At 34.3% G+C, this 16,802-nt stretch overlaps 1 protein-coding gene across 1 annotated transcript in view; it reads right to left on the reverse strand.

Annotated features, from left to right (window-relative positions):
• Positions 1-310: 310 nt before the first annotated feature.
• The window catches only part of SEC24B (SEC24 homolog B, COPII coat complex component), a 39,126-nt gene continuing 22,634 nt past the window's right edge, over positions 311-16,802 (reverse strand). The window contains exons 10-24 of the mRNA XM_027677163.1: positions 16,671-16,780; positions 15,616-15,728; positions 14,112-14,230; positions 13,697-13,752; positions 13,170-13,376; positions 12,457-12,580; positions 11,685-11,843; positions 11,092-11,265; positions 10,350-10,460; positions 8,989-9,164; positions 7,256-7,393; positions 5,105-5,209; positions 4,008-4,100; positions 2,312-2,415; positions 311-1,147 (exon numbers count right to left, since the gene is read on the reverse strand). Coding sequence (XP_027532964.1) covers positions 1,033-1,147; positions 2,312-2,415; positions 4,008-4,100; positions 5,105-5,209; positions 7,256-7,393; positions 8,989-9,164; positions 10,350-10,460; positions 11,092-11,265; positions 11,685-11,843; positions 12,457-12,580; positions 13,170-13,376; positions 13,697-13,752; positions 14,112-14,230; positions 15,616-15,728; positions 16,671-16,780 — 1,904 coding nt within the window. The 3' untranslated portion in view covers positions 311-1,032. The remainder of the gene's footprint in view (positions 1,148-2,311; positions 2,416-4,007; positions 4,101-5,104; positions 5,210-7,255; positions 7,394-8,988; positions 9,165-10,349; positions 10,461-11,091; positions 11,266-11,684; positions 11,844-12,456; positions 12,581-13,169; positions 13,377-13,696; positions 13,753-14,111; positions 14,231-15,615; positions 15,729-16,670; positions 16,781-16,802) is intronic.

Consider the following 16,802-nt stretch of genomic DNA (forward strand, 5'->3'; position numbering starts at 1 on the left):
AGACTACAGTAGTTACAGAACATAAAACAAAGTTAATAGATATGCCTTCTTGAGGATAATACATAAGAAGGGGTTTAGGAATTTTGTATTAAAAGCTCATTTCAGATTATACAGTGTTTTCTCCTCCCTTCGACAGATCTGTGAAATAAAGTGGTAAACATGTTCTCTTCAATATTCATTTCGGTAAGAGTTTAGTTGCAAAATGGTTATACTTACATAAATATAAAACCACATGATAAAGCAAAATATTGTTAATTAGTAAGCCAATCATAAATAAATTCACCTAAAATTAACAGAAGAAGCAGCTGTATTCCTTCTACATTGATACATTTTTTTAGCATGTTTTTATTAGTCGACTTCATTGTCTAGCCTGGGACAAAACAACTCATCATCATCGAGCACTCAACAATTCTGCACACTGAGCTAAGTCTTTTTTTTAGTTACATTTTTTACATTTTCTTTACAAATGTAATACTTATGTACATTATATATTTTATTTCTACAATTGATTTACTTTACTGAAACTCTACAACTTTCACAGGGAATTTGCTGAAGTCTTTAGTAAATATGAATCATTCCTCTTAAAAAGAAATTCATATAAACAACCAACATACATCACTGCCCTTTGACATCTCTGTTAAGGATTTGGATCTGGAAGGGCTACTATAATAAATGTAAGAAAAAAGGCTTTACCTAATTGTACATTTTGTTAAGAAATATCATCCCACATAGCTACATAAATTCACCAGCTTGCAATAAACAGAGCACCATACTGCTGCACAACTGGATACGTGTACAAACCAATTTTAAAGTTTACTAGTGAAACAGCTTCATCACTCCTAGCACTTTGAGACTGAAGTAAATCTGCAAAATTCTTTTGGAAATGTATACTTCTTTAGCTGTAAAGCTTCCAAAACAGTGCTGTCACTGTATATTGTGAAGAACAAGCATCCACTTCTGTAACTTCCCATATGCTTCTCTCAGCCCATGCTTCTGTCTGAAGTCAGATTTTTTCTTCTATTTATTCCTTGGTCACTTACAAACCTGCTGTTGAATATTAAGTAAGAACTCGTAATATGAGAAAGCTGCTTCTGTCTGATCCTCAATTAAATGCTGAAAAAAATCTGTTTTGGCAGGGTTCTCATCTCTGAAAGAAGAGAAGAAGGTATTGAGCAAAATCAAACATTGAGCAAAAAATCCACTGCAAAATTCAAACAGAGGCCTAAGGTCTAAAAAATTTCTTACTGTCCTTCGGAATCTACATTCAGTCCAAAGATACTAAAATTGCAAATAATCTAAAGTCTAGGAAAAAACCCTGAAGTTTGCAATACACTATCAAACAACAGCATCCTTTTAAGGAGTATAAAATGGTAGAAAAACGGGTGAAATACAGCATTTAAAGTATCCTGCAGAAACACAAAAAAGAAAATGTAAAATTACTTTTGTTTTAGAAGTCAGAAGTTAACAAATATTGCTGGTGGCAATGAAAAAATGCAAAAATTACATCTCTGGTTACATGTAATCTCAATCTCAACAGAACAGAGAAAGTAAATGTAATTATATTATCCATAATTATTGTCCCAATAAAAATTATCTGAGACACAATCCTCTGTACTGGTATTGTACAGTGTGCAGCAAACCTCTTCCTGTTTACTATGGTCTCTCAGAACTACTTGCAACTCAAGCAGCAGCCATCAGCTGAAGAGCTTCAGTCCTGTATTTCAGCATTATTTCTCTAAGCAAGTCATCATACTCTCTAAAAGTGACCTCTAAAAAGTGATCTCCTGTCCGGCTCAGTAAACTGAGTATTCCAGAAGTGAAATGCAGTCTCAAATATAATAATTTTATTGGATTTAAACTTCTTTAAGTGAGTCGTGTCTTGAAAAGGCTTCAAAACTTGCCTCATCTATCATAAATCAGCTGCTGCCCTATGGAGCTCAGTAACAAATACATACAATTACTTACCCATCTACAGATTACTTACTTTACTTCTTTTTTATATTCATTTATTGAAATTATAAAAGCTATAACAGAAATTAACCCAGCTAACTCCATTGATCAGAAGGATATCCATTGCTTTAGTGTATTCTTAATATAAAAACATGCAACTAATTCCTAATAATAAAACTCTTAGTAATTGAATTTGCACTAGATTCAAAGACGACCTTTGTCACTAAGCAGTTTTAGATAACAGCATTATATCAACTGGAAAGATGATGATATTCAGATAAACGCACTTTTCATCAGTTTTAATTAGACACTGTAAATACAAGTTGCCAATAACAACTTAGTATCTAATGGAAATACTTACTTTATTACTTGAAGAACTGGACTTAAAGGTCTACTGTCTCTAAGCCAAGATATAAAAGATCGTGTCCTTTCTGAAGAAAGTGCATCTACCTCAGGAAGCTGCGTCTGGTTGAAGGTAATGGAAAAAAGTCAGCATCTTTTATTACCAAAACTATTTAAAAAACTATTTAAGAGAAATAGATCCTGAAAGTCGTAACATGACTCAAGCCGCAATTTCTATTGAGAAATGAGCAACCACGGATTTATATATACAGATTTTTTTCTTCAGCTTTAGTGTTTAAGTACACCTTTAACTTAATCCGCATTTTAAGTGCAAAAGATTTGAGAAAGCAAGTTCATTTGAAAAGTCATCTTTTCAAGATGCTGCTTTGCAGTCTTCTTGCCTTTATCTTCCCCTGGCAATCAAGTTCCTACATGTTGTACTATGCATCACTAAAAAGATGAGCAAAACAAGAAGTGAAGTCTGAATTGCAAGTAAATTTCAATGCAAAGATTATACTGGACTATTTGGTTGGGGAATAAGGTGAAAAAATAGAATTAAAACCAACTCTTTGGCCAATATAAGACAATCAGTATGACATAAAAGAATTTATTTCAGAATTAAAGTAGTTCCATTGCTACCTTTGTAGAATGGAGGACATAATTTAAAAGCAAAGATAACTTGATGTTAGTTTTTGTCTCACTTTCGGTATAAAAGATGCTATATAACCTTTAGAAAAAAATTATCCTCCTTCTCCTATCTCGGTTCTTCCTGAAAACTCTATTAACTAATACTTACCAGGAGCCAGTTTTAAATTGCCAATACACGCAAAATACAAAACTCTAAACAAGTAGTCCAATTCTACAGTAGTTTCTAGCTTACCACTCTTAACCTGTTCTTATAATTATCACTTGTCACTTCCCCCCTTGATACTATGGAAGCTTTATAAGCAGAAAATATCTTCCTATGTTTCTAAACTAACACATTTTTGGTACTATGTGAATATAACTATTTGATTCTGAACTTTTCTAGAGTGTCTTAAAAGAGTCCTTCCTTACCTGCCAATTGTTGACATTTTGGAATCATTTCTCATGGAAGAGGAGACTTCTCTTTATTTGCTGCTCTGTTTCACACACTAGACTATAGGTTATAACATAAAAACCCCTCCACCAAAAAGCACATCCAAGGGTCTTTGATGTTCTAATAGCTAAAAGCATTTTTTAACATTAACTCAAGGCTTGGAAGCTGAGCAAAACTTAACTCTTACCCTTACTTACAGGCCTATCGTGTCATACCATAGATTTGGTATCTGACACCGCATTCAGAGAACACAAGGCTTCTGAAAACCATGGTATCAATAAAGTAACTCTAATATTAACCATTAACACATCTGAATAGATAATTTTTGTATTCATTCTGTGAAATTCCTTCCTATTCTTGTGAATGCACATGCATTTCCATAAAAAAATAAAAGGAGTAATGTATAGAGCAACTCTGGCATTTCATGAATACCAAACTTTACATGTTTACATTCTTTCCTTGAAAACATCTGACAACTTCTATTTGGCTCCTATGAAGCTGGCAAGAATTTAGAAGGTACCCAATAAAAAAACCCCCTAATTCATAGTTACATAATTAAAAACTGAAAGTGCAGAAATAAAGAGATTAAATATAAATTCCAAGTGTAAGCACTGTACAGCTCAACTCAAATGCCTACCATTTTCTGCGGTACTGATGCATAGTTTGGGTATCCAAGGACATCTTTTATGAAGCTGTTATCACAGTTTTTTCCAATCCAAATGTAAAAAATCTGTAAGATATCAGAATCAGTTTTAGTAAAGGCCATGCATACATTTTAGAGGCAAGTGGTCATGTAATAGGAATAATACCAGAATAATAACTTTCTTGCAAATGAACCACTTGAGCACTCTAGCTGCACTTCATGCATACATGTCTATATTCATTATTTGCACATTTACTTATTAGTACATTGGTAATTTTTAGAATAGATCATGAAACATAAAAAAATATAGGCAAAATGCAAATACCGAAAGAATGAGGATGCAGGACACATCTATAATAGAACAGTTAATGCAATAACTTCCCATGTTACCTCCTCAAATGAAACCCCTCAAATTTTATAAAGTCACATCACTGTATTGGTTGCTGCACACTGACTTCCCAATCTAAACAAGTCATAGTAAAGCATCAATTACCAAAACATATTATAGTAATTATTTCAGACATCTGAAGACAGATGCTAGTTTGACGTTCACACACAGCCCTGAACTCATAAAAGGTTTCAAGCACTTTCTAGATTGTCATTTCAGTAGCATAATGCTTTATCCAATTAAGTATGTTTTAGTGTAATTTCTACGGATACCTTAAAATCTATCTACAGATTTTGTTCACTTTCCACAATTTCCTTACTTTTGCATAAAACCCCTTTATTTGTGTGTAGTTGAGAAGGTTCCTGCATCAATGAGAAGTGTTTTATTAAAGACTGTAGTATATACATTTTAATAACCATAAAAGAGATTTTGGAAAATAAAAATACATTAATTCTAGAAAAAACACCTTGATGTGAACTCTTGACATATTCTGACCAGTCTATCATGAAAAAAAAATCAGCCTCTGAAGACTCAAAGATATGAAAGCCTCTCATTGAAACACAGATTACTGTCAGGTTACCTGGAATGCTGATTCACTACACTGTTATTGTTGAGAGTTGACTGCTTTTAATAACAGTGCATGCATTGCCTCCTTTTTTCTTTAAAAAAAAAGTGTGTAAAACTTGTAACTTTTTTAACTTACTGAGCCACAATCCATAAGAAAAGCTCCTTCTCTTGTCAACTTCTCTGCAGACAACTTCTGAAGAGGTGGCTGAGGAACAACTCTGTCATTTACATGTATTGTACTCTGTAACAAAACCCAATATTCAATAACAGTAGAATTTCACCATTAACCAGGTAAAACAAAACAGGAAAACCACTGTTAATCTCTAGTAAAATTTTGAGGATTCTCATGTAACAAAATACCACGTTAAGTCTAAAATGATTATGTACACCAAGCAGTTCTAGAATGTTACTTAACCTAAAGCCTACTTTATTACCTAAAAAATAATAATGGAAGTTCATTTAAGTTGCTTATGTAACATTTCTGATGCTACAAATGTCAATATTTCAAAAGAATTCTAGCGTTGACACTTGAGTGTCAACAACCTCCACTGATTCTTTTCACTGCATTCAACTTTACTAGAAATGCTGCAAGAGCTGAACAACATCAAATGGTACTTCCTATAACAGTTCACTATTTTACTGCATTCAATTGACAGCAAGTTCCTTGATTTAACATCCTGCTTGAAGTGATCCACAGGTTTCTCCGCAGAGGACTATGACCAATCTGATTAAACAATCTGGCTGTTAGCACTGACATTATTAAAAAATATCCTCCACCAACCCAAATCCCCAGTATTTTCAGATTAAAGCTGCTTCCCCCTCCAATACAAAAGTAGAATGGGTATCTTAAGAACCTGTGAAGCATTCTACAAATAATGTAGGGAAAAACAGTCTACAGATGAAGTACATCTCCATGTAGTAAAAGATTATTAAATAAACTAAAATCCCTATTTAAAAATTTCATAGCGTAATGCCATAGATCAGAAGTTTTGGGGGATTTATGCATAATTATGAAAATCAAGCTACTGAATTCCACTTGGGCAAGTTCTGGGCTTTACTCAATGGTCTCGAGAATCAAGTGTTAAGAGGAAGGAAAACCAGCAAAAACATTAAAAACTAATTCTGTAATATATATAATATTCTAAAGAAACAAGAAATTTAAGAGCAGCCTCTGTCACCAATACTTTAAACTGAAGTAATACTGACAGATTAGCACTCTGATATATGATTTAAAATGTGTTTTGTCAATTAATTTCAATAGGTGAAATAAGCCCTATTTTTTGTATTATAGTACTAAAAATAACTGATCTGAAAGCCTCTGCTAATAAAACAGGTTCTGCTAAAGACACTGGTAGTTCTTTACAGGACATGCACACTGAATATGGCATTTGAATCTAAGTGCCTCAAAAAAAACTTAACAAGGTTAGCTGAAGTTGGCTTCTCAAATGCTTGGAAGGGTGGAGTATAAAAAGACTAACTAACCAATTCCTCTGAAGAGCACTGAGTTTAGACTCATCTATTTGAGTTTATGAAATACCTCAAAAAAACCTCCGAGACTACAAAGAGGTCAGCGGTTGTGCTGAACAAGACCACTGCCAGAGAAACAACTCAATTTATCGTATAACACTTAAAACCAAACTCCCACACATACTTTTCCAAAGCTAGCAACTACAAACTCATAAAAACTTACTTAAAAAAACTCCTTATTTTTGCAATTATAACTAACTTTGACCTCAAATAAAATCCCGTCTTACTTCTTACTATTAAAAAAGTGCATCGATTTCCTAGGCTACCTCTGTAACAGCTGAATTAATAAAATCTGGTTTCATACATGAAATACCTTCTCAGTCTGATCATGACCAGCGAGAAGTACAATTCTGTTTTATCCACTTCAGTCTGAGAAACCACTGTTGTTATTGCAGGCAACTTTATCTGATTTCAGTATATGAAACCTTGACTCATCCACCAGATCTACTTCACCCATTTCCCCCAGACAGGTGTAAAACACAAAAGCATACTGAAGATGTTTCCAATGCATAATCTTCTCTGCTTTCTTTGTATAATAGAAAAACATGGAATTATTGTGGTCAGTGAAACAAGATGAAGGAAAACCACAGTTTTGCTCATAACAAACTACTGTACTTGCAACTCAAAACTTGAAAACAAATATTTTTCTTGATTTTTTATAGCTTATGGTAAATTCTCCACTTCTAATAACAACTTAAATTATTGCAGCACAACAGGCCACTAAAACTAGAAAATGCTACAAACAGGCTTCATACATTACCTCATCAGTCAACTTGTCTATTCTGTACAAGTTGGGATGTATCATTTTCATCAAATGAACAAGAGGCTGGCTCTTCATCTGGCACATTGCATATACACGATCATCCAAGCGAGTGCTCGTGCCTGTCCTGAATGCTTTCTGTAAGAGAACAGTATTGCTACTCAAACAAACCCTGCATTTTATGTCACATCTAAACATTGCATTTCAGAATTTTGAAAGCGTCAAGCAAAGATGGCAAAGCTTTTGTATAGAAATGTATCTTAGTGAGATAGATCAGAATCTGAATCACAGAGCTTGAATAAAATAAGTTTAAAATGTAATCCATTCTCCCTCCTTACTGATAAAGATTAAATTTCCCCCTCCATTTGTCTAAAATTTGCATGAAATTGAGCCAGCATTTCTCATTTTTACTCTTGACAAATGCTACTGCCCTCTGAAACTCACCAATGCAAGCTACTATGGAAAGATATGAGACAAGCAGAGTCCAAGCACGATACTTACGTGCGTAAGATTAACTCTGATTTTACACTAGTAAGAATTCATTGTTAAGGGAAAACTTTGGAAGGGAAATATACTTTCATGTTTTAAAGAGAAAACTAGGCTCTCATAGGATAAAATCTGTTTTGTAACTCCTTCCTACTGAATTCTTCAGATTCCCTTTAAAAGCAATTGTTAAACGATTGCTGTGAGAAGCAACACAATGAAGTAAACATCACGTTCTGACTCATTAAAGAATATTCCTATAATCAAAGTTCATATTCACTTCTACAGCAAAGCTAAGTACATCAGTCCTCCTTGGTTGCCACAAGTATTTTGGTTTGGGTTTCTCTATATCCCAGATTTTTCTATTGTTAAAAAAGATAACAAAAAAAAACCCAAAACCAACCCCTAAACAACTTGTTTTCTCAGCCACTCTTATTTCTGTCTTTTACATGGATCTTCTTTATAATAAATGGTCTGGTTTTTACCCATCATTAACTACATTACTTATGCAAGTACTAAAAGATCATAATCAGTGTATTAGAGGCTGAAGTAATCACTAAGCCAAAGAAAATGAGTGATTATGATTACATCTCTTACCAAACTTGCATAAAGGTTTATTCATCATAAGAGAACAAACAACTCTCAGACATGAAAATATTTAAGCTGTGAGATTTATTCATAACAAAACCCTGCAGTAAGTTCTTTTTATGCATGATGTTTGGTAATCCAAAGATATCACAAAAAAAAAATTAGTAACTAGTTCTATGTGACCTTTAAACTATATCACTTGAGTTTCTGTAATAAATTTCATGTTATCTCCATGGAAACTAGTTTTTCTTTTTGGAACTTTAAAGTACAAAGTATATGTATTGAAAAATATTTAACTTTTCCTCCATAAAATAAAGTTGAAGAAGTACTAATAAGCAGCTTTCAACAATCTACACCAATGAGCTGCCAAAAATCTGAGAAATGCTAACTGTAACAGTACAGATATCCTTATTTTCACTGTAAAACAATATAAAACAAAACATAAAAAAATCAAAATCAAACTAATAAATGGTTCAGACACCAGTAATTTAAAATAAGCTAATATAGTCATTTTCTACATGAAAGTCCTGTAAGCATAAAGATAACAACACAATTTTCATAATTTTAAAAAAATGCAGACATTGCTTGACCTAGAACTGAAGAATTCCTCAAATGGAACAAAGAATTAAATATCAAACATTAATGCACTAGATTATACATACCTGTTTGAGAAGAGCCAAAATATAGAGTGGAAACAGCTTGAGGGAATTTGGTGCTATCAGCATGGACTGCTGCAGATTTGAGGCAGTTGACATGTATGCTGCCAAGGAGTCTACCACGGCATTAACTAAGGCATCTCTTGCATCTGCAAGACTAGATGAAACTGAGCGATCCACAGCTGTTTGGGGTAGAAGGATAGAAGAAGTTATTAGAGGTGGCCTCACTCATTCCCTTGAATTTTGAATATATTAGTTGAGCTTCTGGGTTATGCTTTAAAGACTAAAAAAAAAAACCCCAAAACCACACCTGAGGTCCTAATTTTTTTTAGGAGCAAATTAGATGACTGTCCATATTGGAACTCGCTTTCACAATTTTTAAAAATACAGTGTGGCTAATTTCGGCTCCATAGTTTGTAGTCTTGGAGAATTGAAAGAAATTTTTAAAGTTGTCATGTACAGTTAAGTCTAAATATAAATCCTGTTTTAAACCTTATACAAATAACTTAGCTATTGCTGAAACTCTGCTGTCTAACCTCCAGCAATTAATTTTGATTTCCACCACCCCCCCAAGAAATTTCTCATTATTTTCTCCATTATTTCAGTGGCATAATTGTGATAAGTGTAAATGCAGCTTCACTTTTCTCTGCTGAGCAAGGGCTGCAAATTCTTTGATTGGAGGAAGCCACCTGCTGGACTGAATGCGCATTTAAGAGGCGATCACAGAATTGTTTGGGTTGGAAGGGACCTTACAGATCATCTAGTTCCAGCCCCAAAAGATGTAGAAGTACTATTTATTTCTTCTGACTGATTTCACTACTAATACAAAACACAGCTTATACTAAAATGCTGCACAGAGTCACACACATTCAGTGTCAAGAGATCAGTCTATGAAACAGCTACTTACGACCTGCAAGTTAGAACACATAAGAATCCTCAACCCCGCAACAACAGAATAGAAGCACAGAAAACTAGTATTGGATACATTATTGTCAGAAGTTGCCTTTTAGTCTCCAGCAACTCACTAAACTGAATCACTGTCTCTTAAGTAATCCTAGAATGTTTGAGATAACAACTGTGATGATGATACAAAAATGAGAGTTTTGATCCAAGTATTCTTTGTTCTTTAATAAACTCTAAAGAACGTAAGAAGGCTCCTTTTAAAAGATTAAGGTCAACCAAGTATTCAGAAGAAGGAATATTTCAGTTCACAGTTTTGATATAACTTTGATTTTGTCATCCTTTGCATTCTCAGGCTTCAATGTGCTCCAGTTTAATACCCAGGCTTCATTTGCTATTTCATTCAAACGGCTGGCAAAATTAAGAACATACAAAGAAATACTTGAATCTTCTTGGTCTGTACTCACCCATGTTGGCTAAGAGGCAGACAACTGCTTGTACATCTGCTCCTGCATATACATCAGCCAATGAACTTACTACGGGCAAGCAAAGTGTGTGCACTCGAATGCGACGTTCACCTAAGAGAAATCAGTGGAAATCATCATGAATTATCTCCTGCTAGAAGTATACAAATTTAGTCTTTACTGCATATCTCCTCTCATCTAAGATGCACCCATTTTATAAAAACATACCAGTCAGGAAATTCATGTAACAGTGTCTCTCATTCCTGTCTCAATCTGTTCAAATTCTGCTCTAAAGCAGCACAAGTTGACTTACAACATCCATAGTGTCTTGATCCTACAAATGAAGTACATGGATTTCCATCCCAAAATTTTGTAGCATCTTCCATTATAGAAATTAGCCGCTATTCTTTAATGCCCACCCAATGTAGTAGCAACTCGTTCCAATTCATCATAAGTCTGTGAATTTGGACAAAGTGCCTGCCAAACATGGTACTGCTTGTAACAATGGTATGACTTGTAAGTAAAGGATTCTTGCTGAATCAGATGTAAGATGGAGATTAATCACATTATCCCATCAAAAGAGACTTTATAAGGATTTCCATTATGTGATTAACTGCCAAGTAGGCTCACTAGCCTTGAAAAGATTCTCTTAGGGTATAGTGAACGACAAAAGGCTGTGGAACCAACTATACAAACATTATATTATAGAAAAAGCCCACTGGCCAATTAATTTGAATTTATTTACCTTTGCTGGAAGTATACAAAAGAGCTGTTTGAAAACAAACCAATGATGTGTCAGTCAGACTTTCCTCGATGGACATTTGTACTGCAAATCCAGCATCAGGATTGACATTAGCGAGGGACAACAAATCAGTAGATCGTACAAAAAAGTTCCCATGAAAAGTGTGTATTGAAAGACCTAGAAGCAGATTAAATAATTCAGAATGAGGTTAAAACAGCATGGAAAACTCTTATCAATAACTAAAATCCACAGCCCTCAAGCTAAGTTTAAGAAAACAGTAAAAATTCTATCATGCAAAATCAATTACATGAATCATTAGACATTTCAGCACGATCCTGTAGAGTTCATGTTCGATTCTGAACACTCCAAACTGATGCCCTTACACTACATATGTCAATTTAAAGCGAGATCGTGCCATCAACTAAAGAGCAAAACAACAAATGCCAAAAGCTAATGTAACTTACATAGAGAAAGCAACTACCTTACTCTTCAGAGAAAGAGAAATAACATGAACTTTAACGTTGCTCAAGACTTAAGCACATTCAAAATGATCGTTAACACGCTTACACTGACTTTACCATGTATTTAAGACATACCTTTCGTACATCTTATGCGCATAACTGCTTCAAATCCAATCTTTCTTGTAAGGTATCTTTTCAGGTCTTTTTGCAACTTTTCAGCCTGAGCAGGATTATGGGTACGATGGAAAGATGGATAGTAATAGATGCATCCAGCAGAATACTTGGACATGCAAGCTGTGAAGGAAGAAAAGATATGGTCAAGAGGTAAAATTGTAACATGAAGTCAGGACACAAAAATTGTGTCCAGCCTTCCACAAGACACATCTATTCATCATTTTCTTGATATGACCCACACCTATAAGACAATGAGAACTGGCCCTCAGGCCACCAAAGACAGTCAGGAGCCACCCCAATACACAATGACCTAATTATACACTGAGCTCAATAAACATGCCTCCTTTGGCAGCTAAGACTGAAGTGCCTGCAGAAAAATTCAATGGTGTGGAGGCAAAATTAAGTGTGTGCACAAATCTTGGATTAATATTAAAAGATGAAAACTCTGTCCTACCCCTATAATTAAACTTTATTGCCATCTGGCTGTTTCCTGTTCTTGAGCAGGAGAGAACATTCTCATCTAAAACTGTGAAATCCTAGAATAAGTTGTCTGATACCACCAATACAATATTTCTGTTCTTTACTGCTATCAACTTCAAAAGTCAATTCCATTGCAGCATGAGCTGCAATTCCAAAAGTGTGAAAATATTTAAATGATTTAAAAATTCCTGAAGCAGCCTATGCTTCTAAAGAAAGACAACAGTGCAGAAGGAGGGAATGAGGTACTCCTTACCAAGAGAAGCTAGATCAGAATATTGTGAACTTAAGAGAAACAAATCCACAGCAGTCTGCTGGCCTGAACAGTCCAGTGCCAACTTCTTATAAAAGTCCGTTGCTGGACCAAGATGCTGGACCACCTTTAGTGAATAAATTATACAGGGAAGAGTTAAGACAACAATCGTGCTTTTTAAGAGTTCATGGAACAAAAGACATACTAGTCAGCAGCAAAGTATCACAAGGAAGTTTCCTTTAAACAGTAACTTACAGGCATTCCCACCTTCAGAAAGTTTGTGTTTACAAGCAGTTATGATCCTACTTTCGAGGAAGTATACATGCTCATACAAATAAACATTCATGCAACTATGTAGCACTTATTGGATGCTGTGAACTACAAGGCCATAAAAGTAACAAGAAATCATGTTTTAAGTCTACAATTTAAATATCCACACTGATCAAAAACTCAGGTTGATATTAACCAAGTCAGAAATATTTGCAGCTTCTTTTGCTTGCCAAGGAAAACTATGAACCAAAGGTCCAAAAGACAGCTCGTGCACTTTGAAACAAGTAACACCACACATACATGTGTGATCTTAAATGTATAAACATAATTTAATTTAGTGAACTGCTATAAACAAAAAGCAAGCATTGATCTGCAGAACTACACAAGTCAGAAAGACATGGCCAATACTTAGTCTCATGAAATGAATTTTAAAGCAAGTTTTTTACCTTTGTGCTTGACCTTTGATTGGGATCTTCTCTGGAATGCAAAAGCCCCGCTCCCAAGGATGGTAACTGAGTTTGAAAGACAGATATCCGACCACCCGTTGGAGACATCAGTTTAAATGCAGCCTGAAGAGCAGGGCCCAATGCACTGTGTGTTTCTCTTGTATTGGTGAACATATTTGGTAACGCATTCAATAGGTCTTTTATCAGCTGCAGAACAGATTGAAAAGTGTTTTATGAGACTTTACAAGCTTGAGATTTTCTGCTATTTCTAAAAAGCTCTACTACCACAACTGAAGCGACACAAACTGTACCAAATATTTCAGTTTAGTTTTAACACATTAAGGAAAACAAAGGCATAATTTGAGAAGTTACGATGTATCAAACACACAACATGTAATACTTGTATAATTAAAAATTAGCATTGGAACTACATATTATGAAGGTAAGTTTGAATTCAAAGTTTAACAAGAACATCTCATTTGAATATTTACTCTTTAAATTTAATTATATATTTTAAGCAATCATACCTCTTTGCTTTCATGGAGATTTACAAGTAAACTATCTGGTGTAGGCAGGAAAATATCTGCAGGGAGAATGGAAAATAACATTAAAGAAAAAAATAACATTAAAATAGAATAAAACATTTCATTGCCCACTGCTATTCATACCATGAAATAGTCTAATTTTCTGATATGTGTGTTAGAGAGAAAAATACAGTATATACAAAGCTTGTCTTATTCAAAGCAAAATTAAGTTTTGAATTTCACATTTTAAACATCACCTACTCTATAGTTAGTGTAAGACTACTTTTCAAAAATATATTCACTACACATTCAATAACATTGACCTAATACCAGAATAGTTGAGAGATTCTAATCTTTCTTCTGGGAAAAATAAATAATAGATTCTCAAAAATTCAGCTTCCATTTTCTTTTTACTTACCATCAATATCTGAGACAATCAGCATCTGAGGCTGAGATAAACCTTCTTGCAAGTTGTAAAACTGAACAGTGCTGTCAAACGTTATGAACCCTATTCTTGTTCTTGAGTCTCCAGGCAGCCTGAAGCATTGAAAAATAAACTATTAAGCCCTAAATCTCTCTCTCAATACATATACATACTCAGAGCTCCTGCTGATGTTAGCAGAAACTCAGCTCTAGTGTACAGGAGTGAAGGGAGAACATAAGAAAGGAGATCTGAAACATGAATACGAGCAATATTCCCTCAGTATTTTCTGAAAAGCTGGGATAATGATACAGTTTACAAGACCAATGTTATGGACAAGCACTCACTAATACACTGATATTTTGCTCCAAGAGAGAACCTAGTAGGTTCATTTAAACATTATACCGACACATGAAAGAAGGCAGTTCTTCAATAGAAAACAGTGCATTCTGCTCTTTCATAATTCAAAAGACCCATTTACTAATGTAGTTATAGAGTACTTACAACTCTAAACCAAAATCCAATGTCTGTACAATGCAACTTACTTATTGCTTCTGGGGACCATATTTCAGTAAACGGCATTAAAAATAAAAAATTAAAAACTAAAAGTAATTTCTCAAATAGAATATAAAACATCAGCAAGTGCTGAAAACCATGACAGTGACCAAAACCAATAAAGGCAAGTATTGTTGTTACCACCTAGGTATATAAATGAACTGGATGTACTGATTTTCCTATAGACTTTGCATGTTTCTGAGAATCTGTTAACAAAATACCCATAAAAAAACTGAACAAAGAAGGACTAAACTAATAAATGGAAGAATTTTATTGTACATATTGGTTTCTTCATGAGAAATTAAAATCAAGTTCCCCAAGGAAAATTTGTAGAAAGGAATTTTCAAGCCTTCACAGGATTAGTTGTCAAAAGACATGAACACAGTGAAGCTCATTAACCCTCACTAAAAAAGGACCAGCAACAATCCCATGCATGCTGTCCCAGTGCAAAAATGTGAACAGATAGAAAGCGGCGCAGGTAGATCTAGGTAGATCCAGCATGCAGCACCTTAGCCATTTCAGCACAAGAACCGGACAATTTCATCTCTGTAATTTAGTTCATTTTTGTTGCTCTTGGCAGAGGGGAACACTGCAGTGTATAGATCTTTATACAATTAACACATTGCTAGAAGTTATAGCTAAATATTTTTTGCAGATAAGTAAGTAAATTATATGCAGATACACCTTTAATCACATTGAGGGAAGACAGCCCTCACCATGTAAATTGCTTCAACAGCTGGGTTTTTTTGTTTTTTTGGGTGGTTTGGGTTCTTTGGTTGGTTTGTTTTTTTAGAGATGTAAGCTTCATTTCAGAATTCCAGGCAACTGAACTTCTGCCCTTTAGGGATGGGATGTTTAGACACTATATGCAAGTTTTTTTCAAAATTGTAAATTACTATTGTTCATAACATGTCAGCTGATTTGAAAAAATTGTTTATACTCTTACTTGTCTAGGTTTTCCAGCAATGACTGGCAGACTATTGTCAAATATCCAGCCTCCACTGCATTGTGTGACACATCTAAAACAAATAAATATACCGCAGGCTGAGGAGGACGAAGCTACAAAGTGAAAAAAAATAAATAAAACAATGTTTAAAAATCATATTCAAAGAAATGGTAAAATTGATTAATCATTAGAAAGGGAAGTGGGAAAAGGGAATACTTGGAAAAATGTAAAGTATACAGTATGCAATAAAAGCAATTTACTAAGAAACATGCAGATAGACTTAACCACAATTCCCACTGTTTAATAACTGCCATTTGTAACAAATATACAGTGTTATACTTCAGAAAAAAAATTTGATATATTAGTCCTTCCTTCCAACAGTCAACTCAGACATGACATTCATGAAAGATATGGAATTCACCCTTCTATACTCCACTGTTCTTTCAGTGTGATGCATTAAACAGAGTTAAAACATTCTACCTACAACCTTTTCCCCAACTCTGTAATGAGCTCTGTTTATTCATTGCCAATGTCTCTGCTAAAATGTTTCAATTGAAAGACAAGAGAACAATTTATTTTTGCTGCTGTTAATAATGCCATTGTGAAGAGGGTCTTTTCCCAGGCGTTGTTTAACTTTTTTGGAGACAAAACTATTACAGCAATTGTAAGCTGACTACTAGTAATTTCTGTCACAATTACTAACTGAAAATTTGAAGCTAAATGAATTTGCTTGTTATTCCATTACTGGTCTTTCAAAACCTCCTCAAAACAATGGGGAAAGCCAGAAATTACATTGCATTGGGTTCAAATCTCACTGTGCCACATTAAACTACACTGGATGACAATACACGCTGAATTGACTTTAACTGACAAGCCTCTGAATGTCTGCATTAGCAAAAACTCAAAATATGAATTTTAAATATTCTTTAGTGTTAAGAGGACCTTCACAGGAAAATTAATACACACCACTGGAGCAATATGCAACATTAATTTCAAATGCTTTCATATTAAAATGCAATTGCTCTTGCTCAAGTTACCATGAAAACGTTTCTTACCATATAGTCTGAGGAAGCAATGAATTCCACTGTAGAATTTTGCACCTCTGGCCGTTTATGAGGCTCTCCATAAGACCGTGTCAGAGGATTATACATAAATTCTTCAGGAACTATAAAAAAAATGTAATGCAG

This window comes from Neopelma chrysocephalum, unplaced genomic scaffold (genome assembly GCF_003984885.1).
Source record: "Neopelma chrysocephalum unplaced genomic scaffold, ASM398488v2 Primary Assembly neopelma1_42b, whole genome shotgun sequence".
Taxonomy (NCBI): Eukaryota; Metazoa; Chordata; class Aves; order Passeriformes; family Pipridae; genus Neopelma; species Neopelma chrysocephalum.